Source organism: Lolium perenne, chromosome 4 (assembly GCF_019359855.2).
Source record: "Lolium perenne isolate Kyuss_39 chromosome 4, Kyuss_2.0, whole genome shotgun sequence".
NCBI lineage: Eukaryota > Viridiplantae > Streptophyta > Magnoliopsida > Poales > Poaceae > Lolium > Lolium perenne.
In genome coordinates this window covers 23485309-23505264 of record NC_067247.2, presented here as the reverse complement: position 1 = coordinate 23505264, position 19956 = coordinate 23485309, and the positions used below count along the sequence as shown (strand labels likewise).

The following is a 19956-nucleotide window of genomic DNA, read 5'->3' as shown; positions in this document are numbered from 1 at the left end:
CCGAGTACGGAGGTGCTGCCCGATTGTGGCACCGTCAAGATCTTCTGCGCGCTTTTGAAAGCGGCAAGTGATCATCTTCTGCAACAACGAGATCTAATCTCGTAGGCTTTGGAAATCTTCAAGGGTTAGTCTCGTTCATGTTCTCGTTGCTACCATCTTCTAGATCGCATCTTGGCTTGGATTGCGTTCTCGCGGTAGGAATTTTTTTGTTTTCTATGCAACGAATCCCTACAAGCCATTGGTCATCCTGCCGCCTGCACTCAAAAGCGCATCGGTCCACGCACGCTGCCAGCCGGCCAGTGCTTGCACATAAGGCCAGGCGTCCAACATCGACATTAATGACTCTGGCGTCGTCGGCCAACCTTCTGCCAGTGCGAGAAGAAAGGTATTGATGGTTCCACGCGCGTTCGGGATACAAACTTATTTGGGCGTCTCGCGCCCGCGTGCACGTGCTTGCCGATGGCGCACCACATTTTGGTGCCCTATGTGTATGTTAATCGCCCATGGCGGACCAGACTTTGGTGGTGCGACTCGGTCCAGTGTGGCCGCACTTAGCCGTGCTCCACCTGTATGGGCATACTCGTGGACCACCCTTTTTTGAGGTGTGCTACGGGTAATACCAACAGCGTACCAAATTTTCGGTGCGCCACGGCTAAGGTGTCCATCTATAGCCTTTTTTCTAGTAGTGGCGGGATTTGGCCGCGGTGTAGGTGGGGAGAAGGACGCGAGAAACGAAGAGAACACGAAAGGGGATAATATTGGAGGGGTCACGCGTGGCGTGGAACTTTGGGAGGGGTACAATGTAATACATCCAACGACGCTCGACCCGAAGGATGGGAGCGAGCATTTCTCTGGGGCGGGGGGGGGGGGGGGGTTAAATGGATAAATGTGGGAGAAAAAAAAGTGCTACTCCAAACGACTATTTTATTTTATACAAAACATGCACCGGCAAATTATATATAAAATATTCCCTCCGATCTAAAATATTTATCACAAATCTAATTTAAGTGTAGGCTAAAATATGTCTAAATTCATTGACGGTAAGTATTTAGATCCAGAGAAATTATTTTATTTAAAAATCATGGTATTTTAAGGCAAGACTGAAACACCCCAGTCCACGAAAACCAGCGTGTGCCAAAAAAATATTCAATAGGTTGGTCATATAAAAGTAGCACTATGTAAGAATGCAGAAAATCATAAGATATATTTACACATTTGTTTGGAAATCTTTAATCGCTTAGAAGCTAATTGCTTTATATTGCCATGGTGAGCTGGATTCTAATTTGTAAGCAGAGAAGGAAGAACCTCATGTCTCCCCAAATTTTAGTGGAAAAAATATGCATTGCATTTTGCTACGAGCTGAATTGAGATGTATTTCATGTCTCTTTATTTTTTACTGAAACAATGGTTATAAAGTTGACAGATACAAAGCATATATGTGTTCAACAATCCAGCAATTATGTACATAGGAAACGTCAAATGGATTTAAACGTTTCTCTTAGTATTCCCATAAAGAGCATTACATCCTTCCGTTTCTACCTCTCTCAAGAAGTCTATATAAGACGGCAGCAGGTACCATTCTTCACACCACACACCATTGTTCTAGAGACGGTAAGAAAATACTTTACACCAAGATACACGGTATTTCTGTAACAGTGTAATGGATACACGGGTTGTAGGTGTTTTCGTCCTGGTGCTTCTGTTCCTAGGAAGCCCAACTTCGGCAGGTGTGTTTTTTCTTTCTTTTTTGTTCTCTCAGGTAGTGTGTATATGCCGTAAGATTTGGAGAAGATTGTATCGTCTACACATTTCAGTTCTACACACTCTGATTTCACAGTTTTTTTGACGGACATGCACGTAACCTTGATAAATTTGTTGCGTTCATACAGATAACTGCCGCACAGACGGGTACAAAGGTTTGATCTTCTGCACCAAACTGTTCTGCAAGTTGACTTGTGCCGATATAGCGCGAGGACAGGGTGGCCATCAGAAAGAAGCTCATTGCCATGGCCACGAGTGTAAATGCACGATTTGCTTCAACCAGTAAAATTACGTGTATATATTGAATAAGGATGTCTACTACCACTATGTATTCCACGACGATTTATGTCGTTCTTGCAAAAAAGAAATAAATAATACACATGGTGTTCCGTTTTCGTAATGTTTTTGCCCAACTCCTGGAACTTTTTTTTTTGGTTCCAAAGGACAGATCTTCCTCACAGTAGTTTCTGTGAGTGTGGCGGTACAATATTTACCACGCTTTGGTAGAAAAAAAAACGTTGGCCGTTCTGACCCCACGAGTCAGTTTACTCGCAGATCCCTCTCTTCGAGTCCTATCCTAGGTGGCGGGGATCACAAGTCAGGTGATATTGTCCGGGCCCACTGTCAGAGAAGGGGTCTAGTGGTCTACTGCCGTCTCCGCCGCCGCAGCAGCCCCCCGCTCCGGCGACGGCCGCCGATCACATCGCCGGGAGTGGGAGGAGGAGGACGGAGATGATGCAGCCGACGCGGATGCATTGGGCGAGGGCCGACGCCTCCGACTTCGGAGGCCAACCGCCCGTCCCTCGCAGGTAATCCCCTCCCCCAATCCGGCCGATCCGCCTCGCCGCCGCCCCCCTGAACCCCGCCTGAAAGCTGACGCGTCTCCCCGCAGCGGGCACACGGCGGTCGGGATCGGCAACTCGAAGGTGGTCGTCTTCGGCGGGTTCGCCGACAAGCGCTTCCTCGGCGACATCGCCGTCTACGACGTCGGTAAAATCCCGCCCCCCCGCGCACATCCGGCTCCAACAGCCCCTTTCCTGCTCTCCATACGATTTCTCTAAACCGAACCCGCGTTGCAGAGAACAGGCTGTGGTACACGCCGGAGTGCACCGGCAGCGGCCCGGACGGGCAGCCGGGCCCCAGCCCGAGGGCCTTCCACGTCGCCGTCGTCATCGACTGCAACATGTTCGTCTTCGGCGGCCGCTCCGGGGGCAAGAGGTCCGCACAGCTCTCCGTCTATTTAGAGTTCTGCAGGCGTCTGCCATTGTCTGTCTGTTGCTTACGGTCGGGTGTTTGCCTTGCAGGTTAGGGGATTTCTGGATGCTCGACACTGGTAAGGCCCTCCGTTCCATCCAGTATTTATAGAATCCCATGTAACTTGTTCCGTCTCAAAATTGTCACCTAAGCACTGTCAGCCTGTCCTGGTGCTTCTTTCGTTTTCAGACATTTGGCAGTGGTCCGAGATGACCGGCTTTGGTGATTTGCCGTCTCCACGGGAGTTTGCGGCCGCATCAGCTATAGGAAACAGGAAGATTGTCATGTAAGCATTTTATTCCGCAAAAGTTTCCCCTGTCATTATAATGTGTCTCATTATTACCTGTGAAGAAGATGATGTTCATCTTTGTTCAGGTACGGTGGCTGGGATGGCAAAAAGTGGCTGTCTGATGTATATGTCATGGACACAAGTGAGCCAACTGCTCTCCCTTTATTCAAGCTGTACCGAGCACCGAATGTATTTTGTTCATAAAGTTGATCCTTCATTTTACTTACATTTTCTACTGGACAGTGTCACTTGAATGGACAGAACTAGCAGTTGCTGGATCAGCGCCGCCTCCAAGATGCGGACATTCTGCCACTATGATTGAGAAGAGGCTGCTTGTATTTGGAGGCAGAGGTAATTACCACACCTTGAGTTGGTGCTTTTTTGGGTCTGTCAAAGTTGTGTTTTCTAAGATGAACTAGCTAGCTAGTTTCCATTTGATATGTTGTTTGAAGCCAGTAATGCTTCTCATGGCTTCCTGACCCAACCTTGTATTTGGAGGCAGAGGTAATTATCACACCTTGAGTTGGTGCTTTTTTTGGTCTGTCAAAGTTGTGTTTTCTAAGATGATTAGCTAGCTAGATATGTTGCTCAAAGCCAGTAATGCTTCTCATGGCTTCCTGATCCAACCTTGTAAAGCTGTCCAACACTAGAAAGTACAATTATGTTTGTTTTGTAAATAGCTATCAAACATAAAGATGGGTGAAACTGAAGTGATTTGTTCGACCTGAATAACTTTAGTATTGTACTTGTAAGAGCACTCCTAGCATTATCCCTTTTTATTGAAGGAAAACTATAAGGGACGCCCTGACAACATGATAAGTATGAATCCAAATTCGAGTCCATGGGTACTTGAACGCAGGTGGTGAGACTGTACATGCTCTCTCCCACCTAAGTGAGCCTGCACATTCTAATCCTTGATCTCCACACTTTGCTTGTAGGCTTCCTGCTGGGTATCAGACTCTATTCCTGAGTAGATTTCTAGTGGGCTGCTGAGTTCAATGATTAATGAGTTGCATAGTTTTGTTTGGTCTCAAACATTCTATCATTCATATATACTTTATATCTTCCTTCCAACAGGTGGAACCGGACCGATAATGGGCGATCTATGGGCTTTGAAGGGTGTTACTGAAGAAGGTATCTCTTCCTATTTGTTTATGTGTCTATTTGCATTTGAGAAAAATATGTCATGTTAAATGCTAGGCACAATATATGCTTGCTTAATTGATTAGTACACTAGCAGAACTCATAGTGCAATTATAAGTATTTGCTTAGACAGTTTATGCGAATGTGGGTCATGATCAGAGGAGGTTACTTATTAGTGTCAATATATGCTTGCTTAATTGATTAGTACACTAGCAGAATTCGTAGTGCAATTGGAACTATTTGCTTAGAAAGTTTATGCGAATGTGGGTCATTATCAGTGGAGGTTACATACCTGTGTTTATTATGTTTACATACTTAACGACACAAGGCAGAGTATCATACTCACATCTTCTTTGCCTTTTATGTCCATTCCTGCTTCATTGTAGGAAATGGAATTTGAGATGTCCCATTGGTTTTATTTAGCTATATCATGTTACATTGAGGGACGTGGGAGATCACCTTTTTTACTTGATATATTTCACATGCTTCTTTACAACTAAGCTGTTTCTGCTTTTGTCCTTTTGCAATGGTCACCTCACATTTGTTTGTATGAAATTGTGCTTCTGATTTAAGTGATTGGTTCACTGGATTTTTTTGTTAGACAATAACTGCAATGTTTGTTAATTTGCTGTTACTGAACCTGATATTGTTTCTTTTGCGGAGATAATGAGGCGCCAGGTTGGACACAGTTAAAGCTGCCAGGTCAATCCCCCTCTGCACGATGTGGTCATTCAGTGACTTCAGGTGGACCTTATGTATGCAATTTAAAACCTTGATGTTTCTTCTTTCTAAATGCATTAGTATTTAACGGCTGATATATCTGATGTGTGCATCACATATTTGGAATGTTGACTTCACTTGATCTTGCTGTTAGATTGGATATCAATCATGAGTGCCCATTAATCTGCATGTTGTTTGCTATCATGCCAAGTCAGTGAAGCTTAGTATCCTGTAAATATGAATATAATGACTTTCAGGGTTGCTTTTGTCAGATATACATTTTTCTAACATGTTTTATCTTCTGGGAAAAATCATTTGCTAAAATCTGTATCTTACATATTCCTTCCGGTTCATAATAATTCCCTAAAAATGAATGTATCTAGACATGTTTTAGTGTGTAGATACATCTATTTTTGGCAATTATTTTGAACTGGAGGGAGTAGCGTATTTTTTTTGGTGTGGAATGCATTAGCTTTGATTCAAGTATCTTCTTGTCTGGTGAAACAAGGCTTAGCTACCAAAACCTCCCTCCCTTATTTTTAATTGCATGATAAGAAGTTGGTACTTAATGATCCAAAAAAATAATCATGTTCGCTCTTTCCTGAACCTTTGAAACAAAAATTCTCTTATTTACTGGGATCCTGTACCCCACAAGCTGGTCATCAAGTCTACCAGAATTTATGTAGCAGAAAAGATTTTTTTGTCCGTGAATTGTCTTACATTTTTGTTGTCTATTTTCGTTTGTGCAATAACATATAGATCTTGGACTTTGTTGTCAGCTCCTGCTATTTGGAGGACATGGAACTGGCGGTTGGCTAAGTAGATATGATGTGTACTACAACGAATGTGTTATTTTAGACAGGGGTAAGCTGAAGCTCCCATGAATTCCTGGTTTGATTGTAAAAAAATTCTGCATTGCCTCTTTGGGATCATTGAACATGAGTTTGCATCTCGTTATCTGCTGAACACACCAAATCTTGTTGTTAGTTTCTTGACATAGATGGCTTTATGAAAAAAAGAGATTGTTCTGGTAATTAAATAAGAGTGTGATTTCATAACTGGAACTTTGAGCCTAACCTTGAGAAAGCGATCTGATACTAGTTATACCTGAAAAGCCCCAAATATTATTTATTTTCTGAAGTTTTTATCATTATTTGAATGAGATATTAATTTCATTAATTGCCAAGTTGAGCTAAGGGTCAGGCTGAAATATTTCCCTGAAATATTGGCATGGGCTGCCCACAAGCAGGTTTAGAATCACATCCCACTATTTGTAGAGAAAATTATTAGGGCTACGCTGGTCGACAGGGATTGAGTATTGAATCTCCTGATTGATATATCGAGTGCATGCTTGATATGTCTGTGCTTGCATTATCCTCATTGACGTAGATATGGTACATAGATACTCAACCACATAGTCCACAGTCATTGTGGCTACTAAACAATAAACACCCTTTCCTATGGTTGCTGTAACCCAGGTGGCTCACGACAGGTTGCCTTAGTATCACCAAAATTAGCTAACTTAGTTAGTATGAATTTAATAACACACTAGAGACAGCTGAGATTGTCTCCTTAATTCATTTCATTTGTATGCATGTGCACTGTGGTGCTGACTACTAACCACCTTACATGCCATGCATTCACTCATTCTGCACATGCGCATCATATGTATGTCTATCCACTTCCCTCATCTGCATGCGTCCCGCAGACAATTGTAGAGTAATGTAGAGATGTAGGTAATGACACTCTCTCCTTCCAGGTATATAACACCCCTGAAATTCATATTTTATTTATCAAATTCGTGGTCAAAGTTGGCTAAATAATCATTGAGGCCTTATATTTAGGAGGGGTATACAAAATCTATAACATCCAAAATGCCGTCTTAGACTGACCGACCTGTTTCTTATCATCTTATGTGTGAACACACATCTTGGCCATTTTTTTACTGTTCTCATTTTGATTTGTCTAAATTTGACTCCTTTCTTCTGTTGTAGCAACCAGCAGTCCAGCATTACCTATAAATATTTGGTATTGTATATGTTCTTTTTACTGATTAATACTTTGGTATCCCAGTCTCTGTTCAATGGAAGCGCTTACCAACAAGTAACGAGCCACCTCCTCCTCGGGCATATCATTCTATGACTTGCATAGGATCCCGGTTTCTTTTATTTGGTGGCTTTGATGGAAAGAATACCTTTGGCGATTTGTGGTGGCTTGTTCCTGAAGGTATAGTAGTAACACATCTGAAAAAGAAGAATCTCGTATCGGCATCTTGCAGCTTTAATTTTTATCGCATACAACTAACTGTCAAAGCTTTAGAAACAATATGTGTTATCATATGCTGGGCCCGTAGTTTGGCCTAGAATCTAGTAATAACTGAAGTGACTGCACTTGACAGATCCATATTTTTCACTCCATCCATTATCATATGTTTAAGCTGTATGCACATAGAACCAGATATTTTCTTAAGCAGAACTGCAAACATTTATCAATTACTAGTGTATAGTAGAGTACTTCAAGAAGTCACATATGTTGCCCCTACTAATGGCATACACATCCATCTCTGTAGCATCACTACATGTAAGTAACAAATGGGGGCATTTGGTGAATTCTGTTGCCTACAAAAAATTAAAACACTTATACTTGCTAAAACAATATCTTGACTATGTGTACTATAGTCACCAAGGAAGACAGTAGTATGTTTTAAGAAATTGGACCTCTTACCAGGTTCAAACCTGACTTCCACAATACATCAGCTGGCTATGGCACAATAAGTTAAATCTACAGGACCAATGAATTGTACCAAACCCTTTACTGCATCCAGCTAATGTGCACACTGCACACAGACAAACCGTATTTTCTGAGATGATGGAAAAGATTTCTCCCCTGGCATCTGCATCCAAAGATGCACATAGATGAACCACACAAGAAATGATATGTTTGAACATGAAATCTACTTGGATTAAGATGCTTGCAGGTTCCTGAGGGAAAATTGTTTTGTCCCAGTAATCATGCTTAAATACTAAGTACTGTACTTGCATTTGTCAGGACTAAATTCTATGAATACTGTTGATGGAGAAAGATTATTTCTGCTTCTCTAACTCTACATGTTTAAATGTTCAGATGATCCTATTGCCAAGCGAGATTTGGTTCCTAATGTTGAATCAGACAGCAACCAAAGCACTGTGACTAGTGATGCCCAACAGTATGCAGTGAAGGTATGTTTATGCGTGTACCTGAAGTTCAGAAGATCTTTGTGGAGAGTGTAAAATGCGAACTAATGTCGATTTTTTTGGTGATGTTAGAACCTTGCAATTACTAAAGGATAGAACTGCTGCAGGAATCACAATCTGGGGAATCTCCAATGGTGGACTTGGCAAAAAGATTGGGGATTCCACTTTCTATGGAACCTCCAGCAAGCTTTGTTGATGAAATCAATGATAAAGAGCTAATGGAATTATCAACTAGGCTTATTGGCGAATCACTTCCTACTACTGACCAGCTTGCATGTATTCAGGTGCTGATATCTTTTCCTTTCTGCAACCCTTTGCACTTGTGATGGCTTCTGAGGAAAGGGGACATTATTTACAGGCACTTCGTGATCATTGGAGAAGTTCCCCATCAAGCTCCATACAGCTCCAGGAGCTTGGCCCTCTGCTGAGGGACTATCAACGTCTCATTATCTGCCGTTACGTGTATGGTTTCACTCCTCCATTTCCCCTCTGCATCTGTTTTATACACATTTGAACCATTCACTTTTCCATAAAATCAAGAACAGTGTGCTAGAATAATGACATGACTTTGCGGATACTTCTTTGTCTTGTCTATTTATATTCTCTTTTTGTCATGATAATCATTTTAACGGTTAGATTTTAATCCGTTCTGTTGTCTTTTGCACAAACAATAACCTGGAATAATAACTAACGGAATATTGCCAGTTAATCTCATAAATTACGTGTTTTATCATGTAACTTATGGCATGTTTTCATGACACTTACTTGATTCGAAAGGAGAAATGCAAACCAATAAGGAGTAGAACCTGCCTTTTTTCTGTCAGAGACTTGTTTAGCTAAAAATTGAGACTGAAGAAATTAGGTCTGAAGAAAGACTGGTGCTTATCTAACTACTCAGTAACTCTTTTTGAAGTCCTGCATTTGAAGTAAACGATATTTGCTGCCAGTCTTTTGCATGGACTATATTTTCATTTCCGCCAATTAAATGGATGCAGGGAAAACCCATCCCCAAGGTTCCTCGAAAGGGAAGATCGCCGCCTTTTCCATTTGAAAAATGCTTCGCAGGTATGTGAACTCCACGCCATGGGCGCCTTATTATTGCCATCTGATGCATGTGCTCGTATCTGTTTCTCCTACTTACCAGTGCTTTATATTTCTGCTACACTTCAGTTGCGCATGGATGACATCCCTGTCCTGCTGAGCGAATACAGAACTCTGCTTTCCACCTGAGGGGGCTCCACTTGCAGCTCTTTTACCTGGCAGGTGCTTGTGGGCTAATTCATTGTGCTAGGACATAATTATTTCTGCTCGTGTGGTTTCTGATGACGCTGACCCTTGTCAGCAGCGTGCAGGTAACATATCAAAAAGTCAAGCGCACCGCACCTGCATACATGTCAAGTTAATTGATGATGAACGAGTTGCTAACCAGAGCATTGTGCGCTTCCCCGAGGATGAATGTGTCGTCACCATGCTTTGAGGACTTACATCTCTCTCCTTATTAGAGAGTCAAAAGAAAGTCGTACAAAATTATTGTGGATAGCAGACTGTAAATGTAACCTCTAATTGTAACTGGAGCTGACGGCTCCCGGGTCTGTGGGAGGTGTTGATAGGAAAACAGTTTCCTTTGCTCTTTTGGTCCATGATTAATTGACAAGTGGTCCAACGTTTGTTTGCTAAATTCGTGTGCAGTTCCATTTTTCATGGCACGTGCTTTCTAATTTCCTCCATATGCCTTGACCAAACTTTGAGGTCAAGTCCAACATAGTGTGAAGAAAGATACAATTCTCAAGTATTTCCACATGTTAGCGTGACCAACTTGAAATGTCTCAAACTAAATTGGTCAGTTTTGACCGGCTGGCTTTAGAGTTGGGATGCACAAGTGGAAAAATCTGCCATTTGCTTAGGAATGCATTCTATAAAGGATTTGCTTTTGTTGGTAAACTAAAATAAATTCAATATAAGTAGAACCATAGGCACACACACACACAAAATGATTAAAATAGACGTTAAATTGAAAACCCTCAAAGTCGTCCCTAATTCATCATCATACTTATAAAATATGTTTACACGAAAGAGATTGAGTGTAAAGGGGGGACAGGAAACCTACCTACCCTTTCTTTTGTTTCTTTTCTGCGAGGGACTTTTTTAACGAAGAACTTTGGTACTGCTTCCTCTGTTCTTTTTGTTATCTTACGCCCGAAATCTGCTCCACTTTATTCTGCATTCTAGGGTAATAAACACGTTTTCCATTGTGAGAGTGGATTTTGTACACACGTATGGGTGTAGGTGTATTCGTCACCGTTCATTTATTTCTTGAGATTCGTACTTACCACGGTAGATAGAAATATTTCTTTCTCTCTCTTTTTTATCCAAATCTTAAATCATAATGGATGGTGATGGAAACATCACACCCATACGTGTAATTACAAAAGTATTTCCATTTCCACCGCAATCTCCTCCATCTTAAATCTTAATCATTAAAAGGTTCATCCGTTGATATCTTTTCGATGCATGACACACGATTTTTGAACTTTGGATGACACACGATTTTTGAACTTTGGGGCACCAGAAAGCTTTCTATTTTACCAGATTATGAATAAATGGCATCGAAAAGATATCAAATGATGTAAAACAAGGCACGACACATTCGAACTTCGATTTCGACACACTCTAGTACATAGATCAATACATATAGAACTTGGCTACGAGCCTAGGACACACGTTACTACATAGTTCGAAACCCTAAACTCGACTCCGAGTCTCCGACACACTACTACATAGTTCACACACACTACTCATCCCCAGTTCACACGGTCGGAGTCCTCTGACTCCACTTTGATCATCGTGGAGGGGCTAGCCTCTGATGTCTTCTTCACATGTCCGTCCCTCGCATCGTAGAACTCATACTGCGCCTGCACGAGCTCTAGATGTGCCTGGGCGAACCTAGCCATTGCCGCACCATCAGACTCATGGGCGTGGAGTTGCTGCATGACGCGGCGTTGTCTTTCTCTTCTTGGCGGGACACCGCCCGCACTTCGGGGGCGAGGAACTCCGCCTCCTAATTGATGGCACCCGCGGCCAGCTCCGACGAGTCGAAGGTGCCGATCCGCACCCGCTTTGAACGAGATTTTCACGGTGTAGCGGCCAGACTTGCGTACGCAAAGGACGCCGCAGAATCCGGTGCAGCCTTGACACGACGCCATCCCACGCTCAACGCGGTGGCAATGACCGAGATGGTACGGCATTTTTACTTTGCGGCAGCCGCGCCATGCCCAATTATGCAGCACGAGCGGCCAAAATTTGCAACACGAAATAGCAATAAAACATGTGTTGGACAAATTCGTTGCCCCAAACTTTTTATTTTTTTGACCTGGGCCCCAAACTTTTTAAAAAGCAGTGCACCAAGACTATTTTGCATCATCTACTAAGATGCTCTTAGCAGAATGACATTCCCTGGAAGAAAAATGTACCGCCGGACGATCTATCTGGTAGGAAAAAAAAAGGTGATCCAGCCAGTGAGTTCTAGAACCTTCCGGCGGACCTGAAACAGCCGTCCTGGGCCAAAACTGGAAACCACCCAGTCCAGCCGAGCACCCGGGTTGGTCACGCAAGGCGGCTGGCGAAGCGTAGCGTAGGTGCTCGTCGCACGCACGCAGGGGCAGACTCGCCATTTCACTCCCGGACTTTTTCGTTAAAATTAATTTTTCCGAGCGACGGGCGGCAGGGCAAAGGGCAAAGGGCAAAAGGCAGGCACTCTCTTCCGCCCGCCTATTAAAAGGTGGCCGCCGCCGCCGCCCACTCCCACCACAGCGAGAGGCAGACGCAAAGGGAAGGGTGGTGGAGGCCTCCGGCAAGGGAATCCGGCGCCGCTCCGCCCGTCTTCGTCCCCGGCCGCGGCAGGTAGCATCGCCAGCATCCTCGATCTGTTTTTTCTTTTCCTCGCTCGTGTTCGTGTTTGTTTTGCTCGCGACGAACCCTACCGTGGTCTGGAGTAGTCCGCCTCTCGTGATTTGTATGTCCTTCGTCTGCGGGGAGCGGTCTGGTTCCCGGGGTGGGATGGGGCGCCGGAATCTCCGACCGGCGAGCCGCCGGAAAATTTCGAGCCGCCCTCCGCCTCGTTAGGTCCGCCCCTGGTACTACCGGACGGGGATCTCGCTATTTCCTTGTCGGATCAGCGGCAGGTCTGCCGGGAAGCTTTTGCCACGCAACTAGCTGGCCTCCCTTGTACCACACCTGTTACTGTAGGAATAACAGCACTACTACTAGTCCCCTACCTTGTAAGTTGTAACCAGGGGGGTGAAGGTTTAGGACTTCTGGGTTTAGGTGTACACCTTTCTCTGCTGGCTTTGCCGATTCGACAACGAATCCATTATCATATTCGATTTTGGGTTCAGTACCGGAGCTTCGAGTGAAGGGCGGGGACGCGATGCCCGCCTTTCTCATACTGCTCCGAGAGTTAACTGTGGCCTTGCAATGGAGGGAACCGGAGGCTTGTCCCCAGTTTTTTCTTCCTTGGTTAAGATACCGTTGCCATATATCAGCATCCGGTGCTAGTGCTGTATAACATAGGTGCTTTGGTGATGTTTGTTTATCCATTGCATGCGCAATAAGGTTTAGTTGTTCCGTACTAGAACATGAAATTGGTTGCTCTATTAAGCAAAGAAATGGATGCTTATGTTATGTATACTGCTGTGTCCTGGAGCTTCGAGTGAAGAGCAGGGGACGCAATGCCTGCCTTTCTCATATTGCTCCAAAAGTAAATATGGCCTTTTCGTGAAGGGAGTGGATGGCTTGTCCCCATTTTTCCTTCTTGGTAAAGATACCATTGGCATACATCAGCAGCCCATTTTCATTAAGAAAATAGAATCAGATTTAGCTTTAGGCATGCATCTTAAGAGTAGGGTTCTTCTTTGTTTCCTGTGCCCCAGTTCTTCTTTGTGTCCATTACATGCACCATCTATCATGGGGTTATTTGTTGCGTATTGTGTCCCGGAGCTTCGAGTGAAGGGCAGGGATGCAATGCCTGCCTTTCTCATAATGCTCCAAAAGTGAACATGGCCTTCTCATGGAGGGAATGGTGGCTTGTCCCCCCCTATTATTCTTCCTTGGTAAAGATACCATTGGCATATATCACCAGCTCATTTTGGTTGACCTTAAGCTGAAAACAATGTGTGACTTCTCCAGTGCTAATGTAGGATATATTATCAGGCCCAGTGCATATCTTTTGTTGCATATTTTTGTTTTACCTTGCTTAAGTTGTGATGGTTGAGATCACTGACTTGCTCCTCCTTTGGATTTTCTAATTGCAGTTTTCAAGATGTCGACCAGCACACTTGCAACTTCCTGCTTGCTCTTGAGCAATGGCAGAACTGATGCCTCACAGAGGGTGACCAAGAGCCCTTCGTCTTTAGGCTTCTTTGGCCGAAGCATGCTGCAGGTTCCGGGCCTCAAGTCCTCCAGGAAGCTCGATGTCTCTGCCATGGCTGTCTACAAGGTGAAGCTGGTGACCCCTGAAGGGCAGGAGTACGAGTTTGAGGCGCCCGACGACACCTACATCCTGGACGCTGCGGAAACGGCTGGGGTGGAGCTGCCCTACTCTTGCCGCGCAGGCGCGTGCTCTACCTGTGCCGGCAAGATCGAGACCGGCGAGGTCGACCAGTCAGATGGGTCGTTCCTTGACGACAACCAGCAGGAGGAAGGCTACGTGCTGACCTGCGTCTCGTACCCCAAGTCTGACTGTGTCATCCACACCCACAAGGAAGGCGACCTGTATTAGGGGGCTTGTGCGTACATGTCAGGATCGGTCTTTTGCCCGCTCTGTCTACTACTAGCTTGTAAACTTTGATGGTTGTGTTTGGTTGTTAGTTCATTAAGGTTTGTTGGTGCATTGAGATTGTTGGGAAACCCATGGAAATACCAGCAAGGGGAATAAGAGGAACAGCCGCAGTGGCATTATGCAAATTTCATGGTTATGTCTTCAGAATACTGCAATATTGGATAGTTGATCCTGAATGTTGCTGCATGCCTGTTGGTTGCTTCGTTTTCAAAAACTGATTTGCTCATGATGTTGTTGCTGTCCTCTTGTTAGCTAAACCTTTGAAGTGGCTCATGCATCTTGTGTGCATAATATATATGCTTATCATTCATTTATTTGTTTTATTTATACGAAGTTATATTATAATGCAAATTTCATGGTTTTGATCCTGAACGTTGCTGTCCCTTTTGATTGCTTGCTTGCTTTTCAAGCTGATTTGCTTACGAGGCTTTTGTCGTCTAGTTAGCTAAGCTCGATGCCACATACCGCTCTTCATGGTTCATGCATCTTTTGTGTATGTATATTTACTTTAATTTATTTTAGTCGCTAGGAGGCGCAGATGGGATTATTGTGCCCTAATGCCGAGAATCTCAACCCTGTCAAATGGTTGGGGTTGGTGAAGATCCCTGTGGTGTTCGTTTTGTTTTGATTTGTTTCTGGGATAGCCCTTCTTTTTCATGACAGCCTTTCCTGAGTTGTTTTTTTCAGAAGGTATACTTTATGTTTTCGGCTTTGGTTCAGGTCTCCACAACTTGGTGACGCTTTCCTACCGTTTGGTGGCCGGCCGGCGGCTGAGAGATCAGCCACTTATTCATTTTCCTCTCCTTGTCCCTTTCATCCATCTGGGGGAGCAGCCGGCAGGGCCATTTCTTCCACGGTGCGCAATTGTTGTGCCAAATTTTCTCTCGCGTTTAGTGACAAGAACATGCCCAAAGCATCAAATCAAATGGAAGCCGTAACAAGGAAAAACTGATAGTAACGAATGAAATAGCAAACCAGAATAGACCGATGACCAGCCTCGCTGACCACAACTGATAAAAAGCATAATAGTTCCACACCAATATGGTACAAGATAACATGGAAAGCCATACAACCAACCAAACAAATATTTATACATACACAACACAAGCTAATGTTCTGCAGCCACAGAACAGCCGACGAAGCCAAACCTGGCTCAGCGATTCTTCCGCACACACCAACAGACTAATATTGACATATATGACTAGAACGAACAAGCGGAGTCTAAATCATCACTAATATAGGAACGTCCTGCATCTGCGAAAACGGTCGCAGAGACTTGGGGAACACTTGATGCAGAGTTGAGAGAGGTAGACTCAGGCATGGGAAAGCGCAGAGACTGGGTACTGGGGAAGCCAGGACCGAAGGCTTAGAAGCACTTGCGGTGGACGATTGAAGGGCCAGATTCGTCGTACTCTCCCTTTGATATCCACATCTGCGAAAAAGGAAATGAATCAGGGTGCAAGGACACAAGTACCATCACTTTATTTTCCTATATGATAGCAGGAAATATTAGTTGCTAAGTTCATGAACCGACTAAAAAATGTTCAAAGTACGATGTTATCACAAGATTAATTTGTTGTATGGTTGGTTCAGGTAAGACAATAATAAAGTAGATAAGGATAATTAACATTTTTGTCCAGAATAAAATGGTAAGCACCATGAAAAAGAAAGACATGTAACTAAGTACCTGCTGGAACGTGCTGAGGGAGGCAAGAATGGAACCACCAATCCAGACACTGTATTTCCTCTCAGGAGGCGCCACAACCTTGATCTTCATGCTGCTCGGTGCAAGCGCAGTGATCTCCTTGCTCATCCTGTCGGCAATGCCAGGGAACATAGTGGTTCCTCCACTGAGCACAATGTTGCCGTAGAGATCCTTCCTGATGTCCACGTCGCACTTCATGATGGAGTTGTATGTGGTCTCGTGAATCCCAGGAGCTTCCATACCGATTATCGAGGGCTGGAATAGCACCTCTGGGCACCTGAACCTCTCAGCACCGATCGTGATGACCTGCCCATCAGGCAGTTCGTAGTTCTTCTCGACAGAAGAGCTGCTCTTGGCAGTCTCCAGCTCCTGCTCATAATCAAGGGCAACATAGGCAAGCTTCTCCTTTATGTCTCTTACTATTTCCCGCTCTGCAGTTGTAGTGAAGGAGTAACCCCTTTCCGTAAGGATCTTCATCAGGGAGTCAGTCAGATCACGGCCGGCAAGATCCAGCCGAAGAATTGCATGAGGAAGGGCATATCCTTCATAGATTGGCACAGTGTGAGACACACCATCGCCAGAATCAAGCACAATACCTGCACAAGACATAGTACACTCAGAGCGTCATATAACTGATAAAAGATGTCACAAAAGATACCATGGCATATAGAAAATGGACACGTACCAGTTGTACGACCACTGGCATATAGGGAAAGAACAGCTTGAATAGCCACATACATCGCTGGTGCATTGAATGTCTCGAACATGATCTGGGTCATCTTCTCTCTGTTTGCCTTTGGGTTTAGAGGAGCTTCTGTCAGCAAAATCGGATGCTCTTCAGGGGCAACACGCAGCTCATTGTAGAAGGTGTGATGCCAGATTTTCTCCATGTCATCCCAGTTGTTTACAATGCCATGCTCAATAGGGTATTTCAAGGTCAAGATACCCCTTTTTGACTGCGCTTCATCGCCCACATAGGCATCTTTTTGGCCCATCCCAACCATGACACCTGTGTGCCGAGGGCGGCCAACTATACTAGGGAAAACTGCTCTTGGGGCATCATCACCAGCAAAGCCAGCCTACAGTGTTGAGGGAGGTGGTCATTTTCCAGACAACTAATTTTATGTACTGAGAAGCTGGATGAAACAAAGGGATTAGCATCAAACCTTGACCATTCCAGTGCCATTGTCACATACAAGTGGCTGGATATCTTCACCGTCAGCCATTGATCTGCATAAGACAATCAGAAACCATATCAACCATTTACTCGACATCACATAGTGATTGCTAGATATCTTGCAAGCCAGAGTTCAGTTCATGAGAACAAGAAATAGAACCAACTGAACCCTTTTTATTAAGAAGCTTTGAATTTATCTGCAACACAGCATTCTGCCGATATCTAAGTAACATCAGAAAATGTTTTCTGGTAATCAGGTATAAGAGGGGAAACTACACGTGTGTCTATCAGAGGTTACTTCTAGATCTAAGCATAGCAGGTACTTTCATCCGTAATAAGGTTACTGGACAAAGGGTTGGCTGGCAAAACGAATCACGATTGTGAAGAAGAAAGCGCATTTCGCTCATTAATGGATCCTCATTTAAGCTTAAAAAATTAAAGAGAGCAATAAGCTGTCCTTGCAGGCGGACATGCTCTACCCATGTGCAACTGTGCCTACCAAAATTGAATAAAACTAGTATAGCGGTACTGGATCACAATTATTGCTGTTGCTAAACATTCAGCCTAGTAGCAGTTATTGATCGCTGTTTAGCCATCAAGCACGAAGTTATGGAGCTGTAAAGTCCACGTGCCAGCAATACTGGCATTCTTCAAACTGTATTTTGTATAAGAACCAGGCACTGATGTACTGATATGCAGTGGATATAGACATAAATCATTCTAAAACCACGATTAGAGTGTAAACCATCGAGCATCGAACATAGCAATCTTAAAAATTACTAATAGCACTTGGTCTCTCTATCTCATAATATATACAGTGTTCATGAGAAACCATCGACCTAAAAAATCAGCTACTAAGTTATTAGGTTTAAGATTAATTTGGATGTGAACTGGTTTAAATTTGAACAAATCCTAGCCCAGTCGTCATGAGCCATCTCATACAGACAGGCGATCCCAAACACATTTTATGGTTGAAATCTGTTATGGACACTACTTTCTCTCTTAGGCCAAGGACCGTACCCAGTTCAGACAATGGTTAGCCTAGCAGAGCCCATCATGCCAAGCAAAAACTAGAGCATTTCGTATCCGAACCACCGCTGTCTGCATCAAGCCTAACCTCCAATCCAGTAATCGCTAGGCGAAACAAACAAATCATGCCAAAATTGGAACCGATTTTGCAGGATCAACGCAGATCGCGCGGCGGGCTACGTGCGTCAGCAGATCAGGCTTCACGCTCCTAACTGAATAAATCGAACTGGTAGCCCGCGCTCGAAGGGAACTAGCGACTGCGCCGACGGATCCATCCCAGTAAGGAACGATCTCACCGAGTCGATGCGACCACCGCGACGACGAGGAGCAGGACAGCAGCAGCAGCAGAAGAGCGTGACGACGAACGCAGGTGGGAGGTTAACAGCGGGGTCGCGGCCACCAGATCCGCGCCACCCCGGAGCAGGGAGACGGGGAGAGAGAGTGGGAGAGCGAGAGAGGGATCGGACCTTGGGGAGCGAGGCAGTGGCGGCGCCGGGGAGGAGTAGACGTAGGTGGCTGGCGTCTGGCGAGAGAGAGTGGCGTGGTGTGCCGGAGAAGACGAGTCCTGCGTTGGACTTGAGCGTGCCGTGTTAAATACAGGAGAGAGAGAGAGAGAGAGGAGTACAGCTGTTGGCCGTTACGGATTTTCGAATTGGGAGGAGGAAGATGTGGAGGAGTTATTGGTGGGATTCGGTTTCAAACGGATCTGCCCGCCCAGAACCGCGTCCTCTCTGCCTGTCCAAAATACTTGTCAGGATTTTTTAAGCACCAATACTTATTTGTACATGGAGCTAAATACACCATTAGTCCTAATAGTTGTACGTTAGGTGCAGTTTAGTCCCAATAGTTGTAAAACGGGGTGAGGTAGTCCCAAAAGTTGTCCAAATGTGCAAAAGTAGTCCCAACTTAATCTAATGCCGACACCTGGCTTCGAGAGTTTCGCAAAAAGGCCCCTACACATTTTCTATACCACTTCTGGCCTATCGTATGTCGCCCCCACCTGTCAGATGAGAGGAAAAATAAGAAAATTTAAGCTTGGAGGAAGGAAGCGAACACGCAACTTCCTGGTAATAGCCCGCGCGATACAACCACCAGCTCAATACAATCGTTTCACAAGAACACACACCGTGAACTTATGTATATGACAGTTTTCTGATTTACCTGCCCAAGCCGGAATTCTATGTGTGGGATTATGTTTACGTCAATGATGCGGCATTCATAAAAATCTCACATATTGATTAGGCTTCTGAAATTTTTTATTGCGCCGAACACAAGGTTCGAACATGTCCTTGCCAGATCAAAAATATGTGCTTTCCTTACCGCCGGCACACCTCTATGGTGATGCGCTGGTAAACAATTGACCACCCGATCCACCTCTATGGAGGCACCATTGACGTGTTCTAAAATCATATGTGATATGTTGGAAATTCAATTCGTTCCCAGCGGCCGACGTCCGTGTTCGCGGGGGCGTGGCGAGGCACGGCCAGATGGAGGCGGCCGACGCCCGTGCTCCCGGCGGCGTGGCGAGGCACGGCCAGATGGAGGCGTCCGACGCACGTGCTCGCGGCGGCGCTCGTGCTTGTGGCGCCGTGCTCGCGGCAAGCGTGGCGAGGCACGACTAGTCGTGGCGCAGCGCAGCCCGTGCTTGCGGCGGCGTGGCGCCCGTGCTCGCGGCCGTCACCCGTGCTTGCGGCTGTCGCGGAGCTCATTTCGGCGACGAAGAACTCCGGCAGAGATGAAAAAAGACTAGCACAAAGCGACGGGGGCCTCCATGCGAGGGCGGCGGCTCCGACTGCACATAACCAAACT

The 19956-nt window shown here is 44.8% G+C and overlaps 3 protein-coding genes and 1 long non-coding RNA gene across 7 annotated transcripts; 3 read left to right on the top strand and 1 right to left on the bottom strand.

The window, feature by feature from the left end:
- The first annotated feature begins 1601 nt into the window (after nt 1–1601).
- On the top strand, nt 1602–2161 carry LOC127291916 (uncharacterized). Its single transcript, XR_007844815.1, has 2 exons — nt 1602–1727; nt 1890–2161. It is a non-coding gene; the product is annotated as an uncharacterized lncRNA (long non-coding RNA).
- Nucleotides 2162–2349: 188 nt separating this feature from the next.
- Nucleotides 2350–10101, top strand: LOC127291915 (protein GLUTELIN PRECURSOR ACCUMULATION 3). Of its 4 annotated transcripts, none has more exons than XM_051321232.1 (17): nt 2350–2570; nt 2654–2751; nt 2841–2979; nt 3066–3094; nt 3205–3301; nt 3391–3446; nt 3548–3655; nt 4382–4438; nt 5111–5202; nt 5947–6031; nt 7241–7393; nt 8291–8385; nt 8508–8684; nt 8759–8862; nt 9396–9465; nt 9571–9659; nt 9746–10101. In XM_051321232.1, the coding sequence occupies exons 1-16, from the start codon at nt 2494–2496 to the stop codon at nt 9628–9630; spliced, it is 1497 nt and encodes a 498-aa protein (XP_051177192.1). In that variant the 5' UTR covers nt 2350–2493; the 3' UTR covers nt 9631–9659; nt 9746–10101. The 4 variants fall into 4 exon arrangements, with proteins under 4 accessions (XP_051177192.1, XP_051177190.1, XP_051177189.1 ...); XM_051321230.1 differs by having other exon boundaries at nt 9571–9663; nt 9753–10101; XM_051321229.1 differs by having other exon boundaries at nt 9571–9663.
- Nucleotides 10102–12117: 2016 nt separating this feature from the next.
- LOC127291914 (ferredoxin-3, chloroplastic) lies at nt 12118–14361 on the top strand. Its single transcript, XM_051321228.2, has 2 exons — nt 12118–12300; nt 13710–14361. The coding sequence occupies exon 2, from the start codon at nt 13718–13720 to the stop codon at nt 14174–14176; it is 459 nt and encodes a 152-aa protein (XP_051177188.1). The 5' UTR covers nt 12118–12300; nt 13710–13717; the 3' UTR covers nt 14177–14361.
- An 855-nt stretch (nt 14362–15216) lies between these two features.
- On the bottom strand, nt 15217–18749 carry LOC127291913 (actin-3). Its single transcript, XM_051321227.2, has 5 exons — nt 18615–18749; nt 17108–17171; nt 16627–17020; nt 15924–16537; nt 15217–15668 (listed from the first exon to the last, which is right to left on the bottom strand). The coding sequence occupies exons 2-5, from the start codon at nt 17165–17167 to the stop codon at nt 15603–15605; spliced, it is 1134 nt and encodes a 377-aa protein (XP_051177187.1). The 5' UTR covers nt 17168–17171; nt 18615–18749; the 3' UTR covers nt 15217–15602.
- Between the last annotated feature and the right edge of the window lie 1207 nt (nt 18750–19956).